This window comes from Amphiprion ocellaris, chromosome 2, assembly GCF_022539595.1.
Source record: "Amphiprion ocellaris isolate individual 3 ecotype Okinawa chromosome 2, ASM2253959v1, whole genome shotgun sequence".
NCBI lineage: Eukaryota > Metazoa > Chordata > Actinopteri > Pomacentridae > Amphiprion > Amphiprion ocellaris.
Genome location: NC_072767.1, coordinates 8,660,153 through 8,680,639, shown reverse-complemented (window position 1 = coordinate 8,680,639; position 20,487 = coordinate 8,660,153). Strand labels below are relative to the sequence as shown.

General features: G+C 39.1%; 1 protein-coding gene across 1 annotated transcript; it reads left to right on the top strand.

Annotated features, from left to right (window-relative positions):
- The first annotated feature begins 19,368 nt into the window (after positions 1-19,368).
- LOC111567222 (trace amine-associated receptor 1-like) lies at positions 19,369-20,487 on the top strand. Its single transcript, XM_023268206.2, has one exon. The coding sequence runs from the start codon at positions 19,413-19,415 to the stop codon at positions 20,397-20,399; it is 987 nt and encodes a 328-aa protein (XP_023123974.2). The 5' UTR covers positions 19,369-19,412; the 3' UTR covers positions 20,400-20,487.

Genomic DNA, 20,487 nt, shown 5'->3' with positions numbered 1-20,487 from the left:
AGTCCAAAAATATGCTGAGGTTAATTGATTACTCTAAATTGCCCGTAGGTGTGAATGTGTGAGTGCTTGTTTGTCTATATGTGTGGCCCTGCGACGGACTGGCGGCCTGTCCAGGGTGTCCCCTGCCTTCGCCCGAGTCAGCTGGGATGGGCTCCAGCACCCCCCCGCGACCCTAGTGAGGAATAAGCGGTGTATAGATAATGGATGGATGGATATTGCAGGGGTGTAAAACAGTTTACTTCTGCTTTGGTGAAGAACATCAGGGAATTAATTGTTTTGCACATCTTCAGCAGTAATTTTTGTTGGTAAATGAGACATTAGAATGGGACATGTCTGCATCTTCAAACCAAAAACAAGGAATGGAATTCGTTGACGTATGTGCATTACGTTTGCGCTGGGGACTGCTATGATTGGTGGAACTCATTGGAGGCGGGCCAAAATTGTGGAAAAGTTGCAACTATTGGGCAAAATTGCAAGGTCACGCAGAATTCGCAGAGATTGGTTGAATTCGCATGAATTCGCGTGATCGCAACATCGCGAATCCCTGGAGGGACTGATTAATGTTCCATGTTTTTGTGAAACTGATGCTGAGCTTCTTAAAGGAGCTGTAGTCCTTCACCAGTGATTTGTTTCCCTCTAGTGTTGAATCTCTCAAACTGCATGAATAAACATCACAGTTTCTGAAATTATGTACAGTATATTTTATGAGTTATCTGTCAATATCTTTACTAATAAACGGTATTATCTGCACATGTCTTCCTTTCTTTCACCGTGTTTGCAGGAGATTTGAGGCCTTGCAGCTGAGGAATGTAAATACCACCGAGATAAGTCTTTATGACGTCATCTTGCCTCTCCCAACACCAGTTAATGATGCATTTTTTTAAACATTTTTTATCAGTGTTGCAACTGTGGTCAGATGTGTATTTTTTTTTTCTGTATTCTGTGTGCACTTCCTTTTCTTTGCATCTATCTAATATTCAAAAAGGGCGAGATTGGATGCCAGGGTGTTGGGTCAACGCGGGATTGGTCGAACTACTGGGAAAAACCCATACATAAGGCGGAGGGATGATGTTGCCAGACGTCAGAGGCTCACATTCTGCTTCACTGAATCCCAACCAGCACCCACAGGCTGCACTCTCAGGGCTGAACACTTCTTCTAAGGCCGCATGTTTAGAGCATTTTTATAGACAGCGCCACCTACTGCATGATGATCACTAAAGTGCACATCTTATGGTTTTAAATGATGAAGAAGATGTACTTTCACTGTTTAACCTTTTCCACAGCAGACATTTGGACTGGTCACAGGTGGAATAAGTGATGAATGAGGTCCATAAAGGTTCTTCTAAACTATGACAGAGAACCAGTAGAACAACAGCAGCAGCTCAAACAGGAATCCAGCATTAATACACCTCTGATTTAAACTGGAACCAGTTCAGACACCTGCAACTTTATTAACATCATTAAACCTGTAAAACTATTAGTATTAAACATTCAAACTGAAGGTTGTTGCTCCTTAACCCTTTTAGCACTATAATACTCATTTCCTCATTTCCTCCCTCTCCCCACACGGCACTCAGTCATTACCGTAATACATGTAATAGCACCAGAAAGCGCCGTTTCCACAGCTTTCAGGAGCAGTTTGAATGATTAAAATTGCACGAAGTAGCGAGGAGTTAAAGTAATTTGAAATACACATGCACCGTGGTGTCACCGGTGATCCCTGTGGTTTTAAAAGGGTTAATGTAGTTGACAGACAGAGATCATTTCATGCTTCTATCATCTGATGAAGGATTAATTAACATGCTGGCTGGAGTTAATTATCATCATCTGGAGCTGGGTTGCCAAAATCCGGCTATGACTCAATTAAGCAAATCAGCAAACAAGCTAAGAGTTGGTTTTTACAGCAGCTGTCACTACATAAAAGTGGTCATTTTCACTGTTTAAATGATGACTTCAAACATAGTTTGTCTCTCAGTTTAGCAGGTTAACAACAGCTTTGGATGAAAACAGTGGAAATGTTTCTAACGTTAAACTCATGAAAGGATCCGTCAGTACTCACAACGTGGCCGTGTTCCATCATGGAGATAAATGCTGCTACTTGGTTTGGCATCAGCTCAGCAGCAGAACAAACCCCAGGGCCCTAGAAGAAGCAGGAGGCCCTAGAACTGGTCCTATCAGTGCAGCCTTCAGCTCTAGAGTAGGTGGCGCTGTCTATAACAAGTGCTCTAAACATGTGGCCTTAGAAGAAGTGTGCACCCCTGGAAGTGCAGCCTTTGGCTCTGCAGACACACCCCACTCACCAACACACACACCTCAAGCACAGTGTGTTCTCTGTGTAGTAGAATCTACTATTGTGGAAATGTATGGTAGGACCTGTTTTCTCATGTGTAAGTTAGAAAAGGAGGTAAGACTGTGTATTTGACCAATTTTACTTTGTTAGGCAAGTCTGACTCCAAAGAGAAGTGTGGGTTTTGTTTGTTATTCTGACTATTTTTTGTATGCTTCCATAAAGGTAAAGTTTTGTAGCATTTAGCTCCAGACAGAATGCATTTAGTGTAACTTAAGAAAAGTAGATACAATGTAAAACGCTCCTGGAAAACTTTTGGAAGAATTGGAACAAAGCAATATGAGGGTTCACAAATACACTTAGATTTGTGTTAATTTTCTCTCTGATACTTCATCAATGCACTTTCGTATTCACTTGACTACTGCAGCACCTAGCAGCCAATGTGTTAGACATGTTACACTGTAAAAAAAAATGTATATATACTGTAATATTCAAGGATGTCATGATCCCTGCTCTGTCTCCTGCCCTTCCTCCTTTTCCCTCTTTTTTCTTCTTTCTCATATCATTCCTCATCTGTTTATCTGTTTTGACCTGTCTGTCTCTGTCTGCCTCCTGTCTCTCTCTCTGTTCACTCGCCCTCTTGCTCTCTCTGCTTCACCTGCCTGCACTCTGTTACCTGCTGATTACTGTGATGAGTGTCAGCTGCAGTAATCAGCTCACTCAGGCCACCTGCCGCTATCACACCTTCAGCTATATAAACCCCGTTCATTCACTTACTCTCCACTGGACCATAGAGTCACATCCCTTCATAGACTCTTCCCTCATGGATTCTGTTTTCCCCACCAAGCCCTGCTTTAGCCCCCCGTAGACTCTGATCCACACAGTTTCTCCCTTTTGGAGTCCTTCAATACCCCACATTTGGACTCTGTTTTCTCCCTCCCTGGATTCTACACTTGGATTCTGTTTGTCTCCCAGATTTCAGCCAGCCCCGTTTCTGTCTCCAGCATGTGGTACTAGTCTTGTTTCCTGTCTGTTCATGGATTTCCCCCAGCCTGTTTACCCCTTGGTTGTCAGTTTCCCTCATCTTGTGAGTACCCCTCTTTAGCTTAGTTTTGTTAATTCAGTTGAGTTTTGAAGACTTCCGTTTTTTGTATTCAGTGTTCGTTTGTAGAGTTTTGAGTAGTTTGGTTTGGTTCTGTCTCCCCAGTTCAGTTTTTCATTTATGTATTGGTTTAGTTATCTTGTTAAATAAAACTCTTTCCTTTATTCACCTGTCTGCCTGTTTCTGTGTCTGCGCTTGGGTTCTCCAGCTGTCCCCATAACAAAGGATGGAAAAATAATGAAACGACTGCACATACCTGTAAAAAATTACATTTTTGCTGATTTAAAGACATTGAAATATAATGTAGTTTTCAGTCAAACACTGTCAAAAAAAATTCACTATTTGCAAAAATAAAACATTTTTGTTGACATGATTTACAGTTTAAATGATTATTTGCCAATAATATTAATACTAATAACCAATTTATTTCTATTAAAAAAAATATAGATTTATCGTATATGGTTAATGTGTAAATCATGTTTATTTGTCTGTGATTTTACTGGTTAAAGTATGTAATCTAACAAATTCAGAAAATCTGTAAAATAACATTCATTTATTTTTCTTTTATAAATTGCAGTCAAAATTGTGAATTTTTTTAAAATTTACAGTAAAGGTTATGAATTATTTATTTAGTTTTGGTCTGTTCTTTTAGGGTTAACATGTAAATTAATATTTTTTTTCTATAAATTTAACAAGTTATTTTTTGTAAATTAAAAAAACATGGAAAATTTGTAAAATAACAGTTAAAATGTTTATTTATAATTTTAAATCCCTAATATAGATATTTTTTCTTTCAAATACCAACAAATATCCAATGATTTTTTGCTGATTTCAATAGAGTAAAATAATGTACATTTATGGTCCAACATTGTGAAACACCATGCTACATTTATTTATAAACTATTGATGTTTTGATGCGGAAATCATTAACATGTAAAGTCTTTTTTAAAATTATTTTAAGAGTTATTAGCTGTAATTTAATAAAACAGAGCAATCTGTAAAATAGCATTAAATAAACAATTTTAAAAGACTTCCAATAAAAAATGTTTATTATTAATTTTCAACCCCTAATAGAAATTTTTTTCTCATACCAGCAAACATCTAAAGTCTAAATAATATATGTAAAATAATCATGTTTTGCTGATTTATATACATTAAAATATGTTATTGTCAAACTATCAACAAAAGAATCACTATTTGCAAAAATGTGGACATGATGTACAGTTTTTACTTGTTATTTCTTTGTTCTTTTTTTATAGTCAACGTGCAAACTAATACCATTTTTTTCTGACTTAACTAAATAATATTTATAATTTAACAAAAAAATGTAAAGTAACAATTACCAGCAAATATTTGGGAAATAATTATATTTTTGATGATTGAAAATAGTAAAATAGTGTAAATTTATGTTCAAACATTTTATTTTTATTTTTGAAAAAAATACATATTTTTGATGAGGGACATTATTTAAAGTTTTGTTATTTAAGGGTTAAGGTGTAACTTAATATATTTTTTCTGTGATTTAATGAGTTATTTGTAATTAAACAAAACAAGGACAATCTGTAAAACAAGATGAAATTGTTTTTAAAAATGCCAAAACTGTTAAAAATGCTCTTGTTTTTATTTACAGTATATATTTAAAATGTATTTATTTAGTTTTGCCCTGTTCTTTTTGGGTTAACATGTAAATTAACACACAGTTTTTTTTCAAAAAATTTAACCAGTTATCTGGAAATTAAAAAACAAACAAACATGGAAAACATGGATAAAATGTAAAATGACAGATAAAATGTTCATTATTTATCATTTTAAATCCCTAATATGGATATTTTTTTTCTTTCAAATACCGGCAAATATCTAGGAAATGGTTTTGGGCTGATTTAAATAGAGTAAAATTGTGATCTTTTAGGTAAAAATTCTAATATTGCAGGACCACACCCAAGCTGTGATGGTAAGAACAGCATGAATAATGAATAATAACCATCATGCATGAATAATACACCAAAAACAGTCTAGTTTTACACAGCGATGCACAATAAAAGACACTAAATAGAAATGCATGTTGCCCTGCTCTTTCCATTAGATGGCAGTCTAATGGCAGGAAAAGACTTTATCTAATCAAGAAAATCAAAAATCTAACCAGTTTGAGGTATAAGTGCTTAATATCCACTTACACACCATCACTGAGTGTTTTAAAGTTAAATTTAGCCTTTTTAATCTGACATTCCTGTGAATGGAAGAGCCTGCTCATTTAAAATCCAGTCACAAACTGAATTGGAACATATTCCAGAACGTACTGGATGTTTAAAAATTCACGTGCATTCATGTGTGATGGTATGTTTACTCATTTTCCCTTTTTTATTTAATGTACAGTACAGTGTGTCAGCGTAATGCTATTTATGTGTGTCTGAGCTCATTTTCTCAAGCTTCTAGACCTTGAATTATATGTAAATAATGGATAAATTGCTGTCATTTTCAAAGAAGTGAAGCTTGCATGTCTGCATTTCTACCATCAAAGGTTAAATTCTGTGAAGAATGAACACTATACAATTTCTCTCACTAAAAGTTGTGCATTTATTCAATGGATAGAAGCGTTTTGCATCGAACTGTGTTATAGTCAGATTACATCTTTGATTTGTTTTTAGCACAGAAGTCAAACTACAATAATTAATGCTGAAAAATGCTAAATGCTGACTTCATACCAACTTAAATTCATACCATGTCAGTGCATTTCAGTTTACATTCACCAAAAATGTCCAGCGGGGCCATGAGATTGTAAGGTTTGTGTGTTTACAATTTGCTTGTTGAAGAGGAAAATCAAAACTGAGAACTAATGAATTCGAAAGCAAATCCGTTTACTTGTTGGATACATCTGAACTCAGATCTCTTGCTCTGCGGTCGACTCCAAGCTCCATATTTTCCAAGACAACCTCAGTAATCAGCGAGCTGTTTCTCTTGGCTTTAAAAGTCCAACTGCACAGAATTCCACATCTGATTCCTCCTTTTCCACTCTTGTTCCTCCTCCAGCAGACGTAGCTGACGATGACGACGCTGATGATGGCGGTGCAAACCACAACAGTAGTGGCTGTGGTGGTAGGGTTGGTTGTTGTAGGGAGAAGTGTTGTCATTGCGGTTGTGGTTGCAGACGTTGTTGGGGTTGTGGTGGGTAAAGTGGTTGTAAGTGCAGTTGTTGTGGTCGTCATAGGTGGAACTGTCGTCATAGTAGTTGTGGTGGCCATAGCTGTAGTCATAGTGGTTGTTGGTAGGGTTGTTGCTAAAAGTGTTGTGGAGACAGTTGGGGTCATCATAGGAAGCAAAGTGGTTGTTGGTGTTGTGGTTGTGATGGTGGTGGTGGTTGGTTCTGTGGTTGGGAGTGTAGTTGTGGTTGGAGCAGTGGTGGTTGGTGTTGTAGTGAGAGGCATCGTGGTGGTCAGGATGGTGGTAGTTGTTGCTTCTGTTGTTGGGAGAAGTGTTGTCATAGAGGTTGTAGTGGCCACAGCTGTGGTCATAGTGGTTGTAGGTCTGGTTGTCATTTGTAGAAGTGCTGTCATACAGATTGTGGTTGCAGCTGTTGTTGGGGTTGTGGTGGGTAAAGTGGTTGTAAGTGCAGTTTTGTGGCCGTCGTAGGTGGAACTGTCGTCATAGTAGTTGTGGTGGCCATAGCTGTAGTCATAGTAGTTGTTGGTAGGGTTGTTGCTAAAAGTGTTGTGGAGACAGTTGGGGTCGTCATAGGCAGCAATGTGGTTGTTGGTGTTGTGATGGTGGCGATGGTTGCTTCTGTGGTTGGCAGTGTAGCTGTGGTTGGTGTTGTAGTAAGATGCGTTGTGGTGGTCAGGATGGTGGCTGTAGGAGGAAATCTGGGGCAAATGTGCTGATCTTCAACGAATGAAATTACTTCCTTCCTGTTCAGATGTTCTGGATGCTGACAGACCACTTTAATTGTAAGTTTGTCAGTGTTGGCCTTCATCCAGGAGTAAAAGTCTATCAGGTTACAGTTGCATCTCCAGGGGTTGTTGCTCAGGTCCAGCTTTTTGAGTTTCGTTAAAGGCTCGAAAACATCTCCAGGAAGCGTCTGCAGGTTGTTGTGAGCGAGCTTGAGTGTGGTCAGGGACTTCAGCTTTTCAAACACATCTGAATCCAGCGACAATATCTCGTTGTTCTGGAGTTTCAGTTCTGTGAGCTTCTCTGGACCGTCGAAGAACCCAGCGGAGATGGTGGCGAAGTGGTTTTTAGACAGATCCAGCTTCTTGACTTTCTTCAGAGGGCCGAATATTCCTGTAGGAAGAGAGCTGAGATTGTTTTGTTGGAGGCTTAATTCAGTCAGTTTGGGCATTTCTCCAAACAGTATCCTTCAGGGAAACCAGTCAGGAGGTTGTTATCCAAAAGCAGCTTATTTAGTTTGTCTTTATGTGGGAACAGATTTTGTGGTAGCGCCGTTATTTTGTTTCCGTACAACGCGATCTCCTTCAAGCTTGGTAAACTCTGAAAAAGATCTTCAGGAACGGAGGTGAGCTGGTTCTCGTAAAGTCTTAGTATCCGCAGTTCTTTCATGTGTGAGAACCAGGCGGTGGACACAGCAGAGAGGTTTTTAGCTAAATGGAGCATTAAAAGGTTGTCGAGACCATCAAACGTCTCGTCTTTGATGGTTGTGATCTTGTTCATGTGTAACTGGAGCTCCCTTACTTTCTTCAGGCCTTCAAACAAACCTTTCTCGAGTCTCTGAAGTGCCTTAGACTTTAGTATAATTATCTCCAGGTCGCCGTTGTCTTTGAAGACTCCCACTGGGATTGACGTTAGCGGACTGCCAGAGATCTCGATGAGCTTGAGGTGAACCAAACCTTCAAAAGCTCCCAGCTCGATGGAGGACGTGCCGGCAGAGGTGGGTAGAGTAGCCAAAAATTGCACTCAAGTAAGAGTGACGTTACTTCAAAATAGTATAATTCAAGTAGAAGTAAAAAGTAGTCATCCAAAAAAATACTCAAGTAAGAGTAAAAAAGTATTTGGTGAAAAGACTACTCAAGTACTGAGTAACTGTTTGATTGTAAGGTCCGATTTATTTTTTTGTAATGATGTGATCGGACAGACAAAAGTGTAAAATAATGTGCAAATTCTGGTATTTCCAAATAATAAAATAAAAAATAGCAAAAATAAATAACATCTTTACAAAATGAAAGAATGAAAGTTAAGGCACAAGAAACACAAATTTCCAAATATCAATTTTTCACAACATAAAGCTTTTGAAACAAATACCTGTAGTAAGGAAATGTTTTTATGTTTGAACAGTGCAAACTACTTCCAGTGACAAGATATACTGTATTTCACTTCCCTCCAAATAGCACAGGCTCAGTAGATAGAAAATAACATTATACCCCAATATCCGAATATTCGGTGGTTGTGGTGGTACCCGAATATTAATTTAGAGATCTGAATATTCGGACTCCACCGCACCACCCCCTGCTGTATCACGCGGACCTACCAAGACTGACACCACGCTTCACTTCGCCTGAGTTAGTATGCAGAAGACAAAAGCCAAAGACGGAGATATCCATGCTAATGCTATGCTAATGTTGTCGGACTCCGAAGCAGGAGCAAATTTCTCAAAAATGCCAGTTTTTTTCATTCCCTGTCTGCTGTGAAGAGTTTGTGCCGCTATGCCGCCACAGTTCGTATGAGGTCATGTGACCGCAGGGCGACATCTGGTGAAACGGAGTCATGTGATTATTGTTGCTTCATCTGATTGGTGAAACACAGTCATGTGGTAGATCCACTGGGGGCATCTCTCCGGCAAAATAAAGCATATCTAATGTGGTAAATAAAAAAGTAAAGAGTCGAGTATAGCCCAGTGTAATAAGTAACATTTCTTCTTCACAATTCGACTCAAATAAAAGTAAAAAGTATGGCAGAGTTAAACTACTCTCAGAAGTAAATTTTTTACAAAAAGTTACTCAAGTAAATGTAATGGAGTAAATGTAACTCGTTACTACCTACCTCTGCGTGCCGGTGTTTATGAACCCCAACTTATCCAGCTGATGGTTTTCTACAAAGGCTGCTATGTCATTAAGATACCAAAAATGTAACATTAACAACAATATAAGTGATTGTATTTACTTAGAAACTGTCGTAGGTTGATGAGCTGTAAGTTGCGGTAATAGAAATATGAGCAAATGTGAGTACAAAGGCAAAGAACCGTGCTCAGTTAAAAGTATCAGTTGAGTTAAAGAGTAAGTAAGAGAGTAATTTAAGGTAATTTTCATCAAGATTCTATTCATTTAAAGATAAATAAATACTCTTTTGGCCCTGATAGCTGCTTGCATTCTTTCTGCCATTGTTTTTATGGACTTTTCCACAGGAGCAGGTGGAGCTTGGCCAATCAAGAATCATCCCTGCTGCAATATAATCAGACGCCACTCACCATTCTTCGCCGGACCGTCAAACGATCAGCAGTCAGTCCCTGCATCGTTCACTTCTGCCTGTGAATTTCTCTGGAATTTTTGGTAATTGTGTCTTTGCTTTCTCTAGTTTGGATTCCACCTGTTCCTGCTCCTGTCTACCCGGATTCACCTGCACCCCCATCACCTGCATTGGCTGCTCAACCTGGATGTCACCCACCTGGATCAAACAGCACTCCACCTCTGGCATTTCCCCCATCAGCCTGTCGCCGCAACCTCCAAGCCTGGAAACCTCTTCGCCATCCACTCACCACGCTCCCCGATAAAGAGTTCGCTACCCTTAGTCCCTGTCCCCTCCAGTAGCTCAGCTAGTTCCCATCCGAGCATCCCAGCTTTCGTTAGTTCAGATTTTTTCTTTGACAGTATCGAGTTCTTGTATTTTCTTGTATTTAGTCTCCGGTTAGTATTGGTGCCTAGAATATTTCGTGAGTATAAATTTCCCTTTTACGTGAGTTGTTTAGTCTGCCGTAGTTTGTTCACGACTTAATTAGTTTCAGGTTTATTCTATCTTTTCTACTTATTTGCATATTTTCTAGTGACTTTCCTGGTTAGGGGTTACCTTCTGTGGGTTAGTTATATTCTAGTAGTGTTCACATTCCGCCAGCCCACTAGGGGATTTCTTGAGTGAGTCTGTGTCTGTTTAGACTCAACTTTTTGAGTTTGAGTTCCGGTAGTAGTTTTCCAGTTTAAATTTGTAGTTCTGTAAATAAATATCCAGACTTCGCAACTTCTGTCTCTCCTCTCATTTCCTGCCTGAGCCTCTGAGGAAACCGTAACATATGCTTTACCATTGTGAACAGGAGCCAAGATTTTCAAACTGAATTTACCTTTTTTTTTTATTTAATTTTTTTAGCCACACACTGGAATTCTCTGAGAAGGCAGAAATTAATCAAGAATAACATAAAACCACTAAAACAAATGTTTCTGTTCAGGAATGCAGCAAATAGCTGTATTTTGGCACCTCAATCAAAAAATAATGCTATTTTTTTTCAGCTTTTTTATAAAACAGCAAACGTGAAAATTCACAAATAACAACAATAATTATATTTTAGAATTAAAGATGTCAATTAGATTAAACAGCTTGCACATACTGGTGGATAAACTATTTCAGGGGAAAAAATATATTTTATATATATATATATATATATATATATATATATATATATATATATATATAGGTGATCAGCCATACTGTTAATTTAGGGTATGATGCAAACATCAAACACTGGGTGGTGGTCTAATAACTTTGTTAAGCACTGTGTATTTACAGTAATAAACTATATGTTTATTAGACACTGCAAAATTTATATTAACAATAAATAATTTAGGTCATTTAGCTGTCAGTGAGTATTATAAATACATTTTAGATTTTATGCAACTTCTAAAGTTGAGTCACTTATTTTTCTGTTTGCTTAGTTGCTTGTGCATTTCCATAACATCATGATGCAACTGGAAGTAATCCATATAGACCAAAAAATCACTGTCACACCTTAGAAAACTAATACACCTAAGAAAAACAATACGGCCCCAGGTTGAGTTGTGAGAAGAGTTGATATGTGTGTTTGTGAGTGTGTGTTGTGTGTTGTCTAAGTGTGCAGCTAAGGGATTAACAGCAACCACACCTCACATTCACACCTCTAATTGAAGGCTGTTGCATCACACACATCACCCAACCTGAGGCATAATGATGAAGATGTAGGGAAGGTTTGCATCAGCACAAGTTAAACTTTTGACTTTTAATAATTTCATTGTGCTTCACATGATGCTGCTGCTGACACCGAGATCAATAAAATATATGACGTTGTGCTGAAACTAAAGGAAATCAACAGTAAAACCACAAATTACAAACACAGTGGCTGTTTATTACAAAGGAACCAAAAAAAGAGCAGAGGGAAAAGAAACTATTACCAAAACTGTCTGAAGTTTGTTGTTCAGAAAAGTAAGATGCAATTTATTTTAGCCCACTTCTAGAGGGATAGATACCTTATTGATTCTTTACAGGAAATTGTGCATGCATGAAAAAGTGATTATGTCACCATTCTCAATACTACAGGTCTGCTTTTTAGTTAGTAGTTAGTTTAGTGAAGTCTGTTGCTTGGTTAAACCGTTTTAGTGCATTACCACACGAGACCAAAAAATATTTTTTAAGGTTAAAAGCTCAGCAATAACAGCACATCTGTTGTTTGTGTTCCTCCAGTTAGCTTTTAGCATTTTAAAAGATTATTTTTGGGCTTCTCTACCTTTATTTTGTAGACAATGGGTCACGTCGTTTCCCAGCATTGATGGGTGTGGGACTAGGTGATGTCACAAAAGGTGATTGACAGGTGGAAACCAATACAGGTTAAATTATCCCATAACTACACCAACAGTGGCTGCACATGACTGAACAAAAAGGGTGAAACTTGAGCTTTCTGCTCCCAGATTTCAAACCAGACCAACATGGCGGCTCATTGGTGAAAAAGGGTAAAAAAGTCCATTTCCAGGAGCCGAGAGTCACACTGGATGCCCATAAATTTGCATAGAGTAGCTCAGACCTTAACTTGATGCTAATGAGGAAGAGCCAACAGGAAGTCTCATCTTTCAAAAGCCAGTGCCGTACAAGCAGAATACATTGCACAGCTGCTTACACTGCCAATGAATAGGTCCTGTGGACATTGCAAGAGTTAGCTTTGCAATGCTAAGAAACGATGGTGCTTCAAGCTAAAGCTTCAGCAACCCTAATTTAGCACCTTAGCATGCTGGCATTTGTTGATAATCAACTTCAAACACAAAGTCAAGTTGAGGTTAAAAATAATTTCATTAGGAGTAAAACCAGATAAAGCAAACACTGCACAAAATACAGAAAAAATAAAAAATAAAAGGTTGGATGCTATATATACGCTCCATGAAAAAAACATTTTGATCTTGTGGTGCACGGTTCATCTCTATTGCAGAGATTCGGGGAATTGAGGAGTCGCATTCAACAGGTTGTGAACTGTATTAGCATGGGGCAGTTTAGCATGATCATCTTGTAGCTTGGCAAAGAAAGACAACTTTTACTTATTACAATACTGAAAACTATAATTTCCTTTAAGTCTGGTTGGAAATAAATACAGACATCAGTCACCTGAAGGACCCTTGTTAGGAGAGCTGTCCTGTGAATGTAATATTTCATCTCACCTGCCAGATTTTAGAATGCTGTGTTATGTACCTGAAGATTTGTTTTGTTGCACGGAGACAGAATCCAGAACTCAACAAAGTCTGGAGAAAATTAGATGTTGAGAAAAGCCACGAAAACTCTGGTGACTGTTTTCGGCTTCTTTTCTGTTCTGCTCTGCTGCACATGTACTTATTTAGTACATGTTTTTAAGTAAATGAGCATTAAAGGAATAATGTGAAGAGTTTATTTGTAAAAACAGATAACTCCATTTTTATACATTTTCAGAAATCTTTTTTTATTGTTTACTTGAGATACTATCAATAAAACTGAAGTAGAGTGGATTTGACTCAGTAGAAAATACCTGACAAAATAGAGAACTTAGAAAATAAAATTTTAGAACAAATAGATTTTTTCCCATTTGAACTTTGTTTTTTTGACAAAAGCAGATAACTCCACAATCAAACTCTACACAGTTCAGTATTCCACTAACAGTGGAGAAAAGGCTGTCAAGCTCAACAGAACTTCATAAATAACTTTATAAATTCATCATGTCATCACCCCTCATCATCACCATCATCCCTCCTCATCATCAACTCTCATCACCATCATCCCTCCTCATCATCACCCCTCATCATCACCATCATCCCTCCCCATCATCTCCCCTCATCATCACCATCCCTCATCAACATCATCATCATCATCATCCCTCATCCCTCATCCTCATCATCCCTGCTCACCACCACCACCACCACCACCATCATCATCATCATCATCCCTGCTCATCACCACCACCATCACTACCACCACCACCATCATCATCATCATCATCATCATCATCATCATCATCATCATCATCATCATCCCTGCTCATTGCCACCACCATCATCATTATCATCCCCCATCCTCATCATCCCTGCTCATCACCACCATCATCATCATCACCATCTTCCCTCACCTCATCCTCCCTGCTCATCACATCATCACCATCATCTCTCATCCTCATCATCCCTGCTCATCACCACCATCATCATCATCACCATCTTCCCTCACCTCATCCTCCCTGCTCATCACCATCATCACCGTCATCCCTCATCCTCATCCTCCCTGCTCATCACATCATCACCATCATCTCTCATCCTCATCATCCCTGCTCATCACCATCATCACCATCATCACCATCACCCCTCCTCATCCTCATCATCTCTCCTCATCACCATCATCCCTTATCCTCATCATCCCTCCTCATCACCATCCCCCCACATCACTACCCCTCCCCTCTCATCACTCCTCATTACTGCCTTCCTCAAAGTCCTGTCTGCCAACATTACGTCCCACATCAGTCAAGGCATCCTCATAAAATGTGCGGACTGTTTTACCAACTCCAATTTGGCCTAGCAGGTTTAGGGCTTCGGCCTTCTTTGCCTCCGTCATGCAGTTTATCGCTGGAGCAAGAGCTGGATTGAAGGTTTCCCACTTCTTACCACGCTTCAAAAGAGCATGGTAGGAGAAGTCACCACTGTACTGCTGCTTAAAGCCTAGCTTGTCGCTGTTGATTTCCAATACATTGGCATCACTAATTTTAAATGCTCGAGTGGAGGAACAGCGTTTAGCTGCAGCAGCATTAAAGTCATAGCATTGCTAATGTTTTCCATACACATGTACATTCCCACGTTTGTGCATAATTTCCAGATATTCTGATGGCAGCAGTACAGTATCTTTTTTCCTAATTTCTTGCTCCAAACGACCAAAGACACAGTCAGGGGACATGAAACTGTGGCCACGGACTGGATACATATACGCCATTCTTAGTTTGTTGTATTTTTGCTTTCTCAGGGCAAAAAGCATAGCTAGTACACTAATGTTCTTGTTTTGCCCATAGCACGAATCTGAGAAAAGACTCAGGTCTTTATACTTACAGAGTTCATTGCAAGCAACTGTACCTAAATAATGCTTCAAAGCAGATGCTACCATGTTGCTGTCTTTCTTGTTCTCAGTCTCCAACCATGTATGGAGATGAATGCCCTCTTTTCTCTGACTGTGACCATGGCCATGATGGCGAACAACACCAAAAACATAGTGGTACAACTGTCTTCAATAGTAAGTCTGCCCAATGGGTGACTTTGGCAGCACCATATTCTGCATCATATCAAATGAGATTGTGAAAGATTCACCCACAGCATTAAGCAGATCATAAAATCGGCGTTCTCTTCGCCTATGTAACAATACTAAAGCAGATTCTCTGCATTTTTCTTCAGCTGAGAGTTCTGGATCTTTCAGTTTCAGTCAAAATTTAATGCAGGTGCTGCAAACATCCTTTGCTGGGTGTCCAAAACCCAGGTTAAAGTCATATATGAATATGCTATAATATACAGTGTATGAAATCTGCTCCTCACTTTGACGGCAGAAGAGTTCATGCATCTTTTTAACATTCAAGTCAGCAGGAAGATACTTTCTACCAGGTGCACCACGGCAAGCATAATGGCTTGTTCTGCAGGTGAACTTTTTGATGTGACATCTGACGGCCTCTCTCTTGGCTTCTTTTTCCTCTGTATAGCGAGCACCCCCAAGAAGTTCTGGCATTGGCACTCCTTTCTGCATCCAGTACTTTGCAATGTTGCTTAGGCAATCCTCCTTGACATCTGTAATTACAGAATAAACTCTTTGAACTCACTGCCTTCTATGAGGGGCTGTTAGGGACATTATTCAGAATTACCATGCATACACACTACTGAAGCACTCTCATACATACACACACTACTGAAACACTCTCACACATACACACACTACTGAAACACTCTCACACATACAACTGACACGCTCTCACACACATGTAGTATCTGACCTGAGACGTGTTAATCATTACATGTTCTGAAAATACAGATACTGTGATATTGATTAGAAAGGGCTCATATGCAATGGCCTTGAACATACCACTGACATGCTCTCACACATACAGCTGAAACACACTCACACATACAACAGAAATGCTTTTCAGTTGTATGTGTGAGTGTGTTTCAGTAGTGTGTATTCATGGTAATTCTGAACAGTGTCCCTAATGGCCCCTGATAACTTTCTCTTGCAAAGCTATCAATGAAAAGCTTTATTTTCTAACTCGTATAAGATGATTGGGAATGATATAGATGTCCTGTGTAACAGTACAGAGGGTTTAGACTTTAGAACTTGAAGACTTAAACTGCAATTAGCCGTAGTCGTATCTTATTAGTTATCTGTATGCATAAAGCTTGTATAAACCAAGAGGACTGAGGTCCAGGAAGAATGCAGACAATCAGAAAACTGTCCTAAACATAATTAGAGGAGTCAAAGTAATTTAATACTCACAAAACATGCTCATAAATGACGCTTTGCAGACTGGGATTTTCTCCTGTGTCTCCATCAGGACGGAGTACTTGACAGTCAGTTCCCTCGTCTTTTGTTCGGCTGGATTGTCCACTTTGGGTCGTCTACGTTTCAATGGCATGATGTCCATGTAAGACAGCAACGTGGCATCTTGCTGAACTTTATTGGTTGTCGAATAAAGGACGCTGTTAATGTAGGCTACCTCCTCACCAGACAACTTAGCCGCCTGGCATACCTTAGCTTGATTATGTGAACAGGCTACTGAAGGTACTCCTCCACTATACCGTGCTTTTTTCACCACGTTACGTGCAAATTCATCCGGTTTCTTCTTCTTTTTGCGTCCAGATGCCAATAAAACAACAGTCTCTTTTGTTTCACCAAAGTTTTCCATGCTTAAATTGATTATAACAGTCTAGAAGTTTTTCATGACGAGAGTAGCTTGTTTATACTCCTCCATCTTTTAATCACGTGTTATAAATACGCTGCGCCAATTTGCTCAAAGGAGTTGTCGGATTTTGACAGGAAACAACAGTGGCGCTTGCCAGTTTCTGCCACAAAACACAAACTTTGCCGCAGTTTTCAACAGGCGACACCGTCCTTTACATAAAAACAAATTTTGGAACAACAACTCTATGTAAAGCATTCATTACAACTCTCAACTCACTTTTTCCCAGACTGGCATTTATTGGTTTTTGCAAATGAACTCTTCATGTTAATAAATTAAAAGGCTGAAGGTTATACTAATGAAATGCACAGGTGATGTAAAGTACTAGCCCAAACTTTTGACACACCTTCTCTTTCAATGTTTTTATTCATTGAATTTATTTTCTACATTATAGATTAATACTGAAGACATCAAAACTATGAAAGAATATATGTGGAATTATGGAGTAAACAAAAACGTGCTGAACAAACTACAATATGTTTTACATCTTAGAGTCTTCCAAATAGCCACCCTTTGCTTTGATTCTTGCTTTTTACACTCTTGCCATTCTCTGGATGATCTTTGTGAGGTAGTCACCTGAAATGCTTCTCCAACAGTCTTGAAGGAGTTCACAGAGATGTTGAGCACTTGTTGGTCCTTTTGCCTTCACTTTGAGCTCCATCTCATCCCAAACCATCTCGATTGGGTTTAGGTCAGGTGACTGTGGAGGCCAGGTCATCTGACACAGCACTCCCTCTTGGTCAGATGGTCCTTCCACAGCCTGGAGGTGTGTTTGGGATGATTGTCCTGTTGGAAAACAAATGATGGTCCAACTAAACCAAACCAGATGGGATGTCATGTCGCTGCAGGATGCTGTGGTAGCCATGCTGGTTCAGTGTTCCTTCAGTTTGGAATAAATCCCCAACAGTGTCTCCAGCAAAGCACCTCTACACCATCACATCTCCTCCTCCATGCTTCACGGTAGGAACCATGCATGTAGAAACCATCCGCTTCTGGTCTCACAAAGACATGGCGGGTGGAACCAAAGATCTCAGATTTGGACTCATCAGACCAAAGGACAGATTTCCACTAGTCTAATGTCCATTCCTTGTGTTTCTTGGCCCAAACAAATCTCTTCTGCTTGTTTCTTTTCCTTAGTAGTGGTTTCTTAGCAGGTATTTGACCATAAAGGCCTGATTGGTCCAGTCTCCTCTGAACAGTTGCTGTACAGATATGTCTGCTACTAGAACTCTGTGTGGCATTTATCTGGGCTCTAACCTGAGGTGCTATTAACTCACCATTTCTGAGGCTGGTGACTCAGATGAACTTCTCCTCAGCAGCAGAAGTGATTCTTGGTCTTCCTTTCCTGGGGCAGTCCTCATGGGAGCCAGTTTCATCGTAGCATTGGATGGGTTGTCAGACTGCACTTCAGGATACATTCAAATTCTTGAAATTTTCCAGATTGACTGACCTTCAGTTCTTAAAGTAATGATGGACTGCCGTTTCTCTTTACTCAACTGATTGGTTCTTGCCATAATATGGATTCCAACAATAGGCAAGTAGGGCTATCCACTGTGTACTAACCCTACATCTGCACAGCACAACTGATGGCCTCGAACACATTAAGAAGGCAAGTAATTCCACAAATTGACTCCTGACAAGGCACATCTGTTTATTCAAAACCATTCCAGGAGACGACTTTATGAAGCTGACTGAGAATGCCAAGAGTTTGCAAAACTGTCATCAAAGCAAAAGGGGGCTACTTTAAAGAATCTAAATCATAAAACATATTCTGCTTTGTTTAAAACTTTTTTGTTTCCTAAATGAATCCATATGTGTTCTTTCATAGTTTTGATGCCTTTACAATAAATAAAAATCACTGAATAAGAACGTGATGCCAAACTTTGGGCTGGTACTGTATGTATATAAGAAAAGGTCATACATGTCAAGTTTCAGCTTGTCAACCATGAAGTAGATGTTCAGTATGTTCAGTGTCAAATGAAGCTTTGATAAAGATGTTCAGTAAACCTTGTCCTGGCCACAATATTCAAATCATGTGCACCTTAAAGATTTTATGGTTTTGGAAAGTGAACAGAAGCCTGTGAAGATGATCATACATCATGCAGTCACACAGCTCATGACAAGAGGTGAGAATCAGGTGAAAATCAAACTTTGAGGAAGTCTGTGATGCACGTTGGGCAGTTAAAGAATCTTATTTAAGAAAAAGCTTTCTGTGACAACTTCAGATCACCTCGAGACCAGCTCTGTTTGTTTCAGCTACTCTGTACGTTGTGTACAATGAATCCAAAAGGGGACTGAACAACATGGACTCAGTTCCCTTTTTTCCTTTTCTCAAATGTGATATAATAATTTTGAGTAATTCAGTGAGTGTGGTAGTCTGATGAAAATACACCACAATAGTTGCGTCAGATTTTCTAGACACTCCCACCTTCATTTTTTTTAATCTTTTGGCCTCTTGTGATTGGACAGTTCTCAAGGCTGTCTCTCTTATTTACTGTTTCTTTATGTCATGAGCTTGTTATAAGACATGGACTGCAGGAGAGGTTGGTTCAAGTAGAGTTTCAGGCTGATGTAGCTACTGGAATTATATTGTTTATTGTATGAACTGTATTGAATTATATAAAATCTGAACCATGGCATCAGAAGTTACTGTGAACAGGACTGAGACTGTGACTCACATCCATCCTTGCTATGTGAGAGACGACTTCAGTTACATCCTTTCAAACAATCCTTCCGTTATATGTGTACTGTTATATGCTTTTCTTGCATTACTGTCTGTTATCACAGTGAGCGGAAACCTCCTGGTAATTATCTCCACCATGTACTTCAAGCAGCTGCACACTCCCACTAACTTCCTCATCCTGTCTCTGGCTGTGGCCGACCTGCTCGTTGGGATTGTAGTTTTTCCTTTCAGCATGGCATTCTCTTTCAGCTCCTGTTTGCATCACGGGGGTTTACTCTGCAAAATGCGAAGCAGCTTTGATATTTCACTGAGCACTTGTTCCATCCTGAACCTCTGCTGTATTTCTGTGGACAGATACTATGCAGTGTGTCAGCCTCTGACTTACAGAGTTAAAATCAGTCCTTGTGTTGTTGTGAACATGATCCTGGTGATCTGGGGGTTTTCTGCTCTAATTGGAATTGGGACCACAATTCCTGGAACAAGCAATGAAAAGTGTGAGGGAAAGTGTTTTATTGAAGTTCTCATGGCAAACACGATTGGACTGATATTATCCTTTTACCTCCCAGTGCTCATAATGTTGTGTATCTACCTGAAGATTTTCCTGATTGCACAGAAACAAGCACGAAGCCTCCAGAACACAACAAAGTCTGCAGCAGTTGTGAGTAAGATGGAGAGAAAATCCACTAAAACTCTGGCTATTGTTCTGGGAGTTTTTCTTCTGTGCTGGACTCCTTTCTTTTTTTGTATCACCTTTCAGCCTTCTATTAATAATTCAGTTCCAGTTCCTGTGATGGAAATGCTTAACTGGCTCACACTGATTAATTCAATGTTGAATCCCTTCATTTATGCTTTCTTTTACAGCTGGTTCAGATCAGCCTTCAGAATGATCATTTTTGGGAAAATATTCCAAGGTGATTTTAGTAACACAAAATTGTAGTGAATCAAAGATTGAGGTGCAAAAAATTTATGCTATTTACGCATCATAAACATTATAGTAAATGACAATAAAAGTGATTGTATTCATA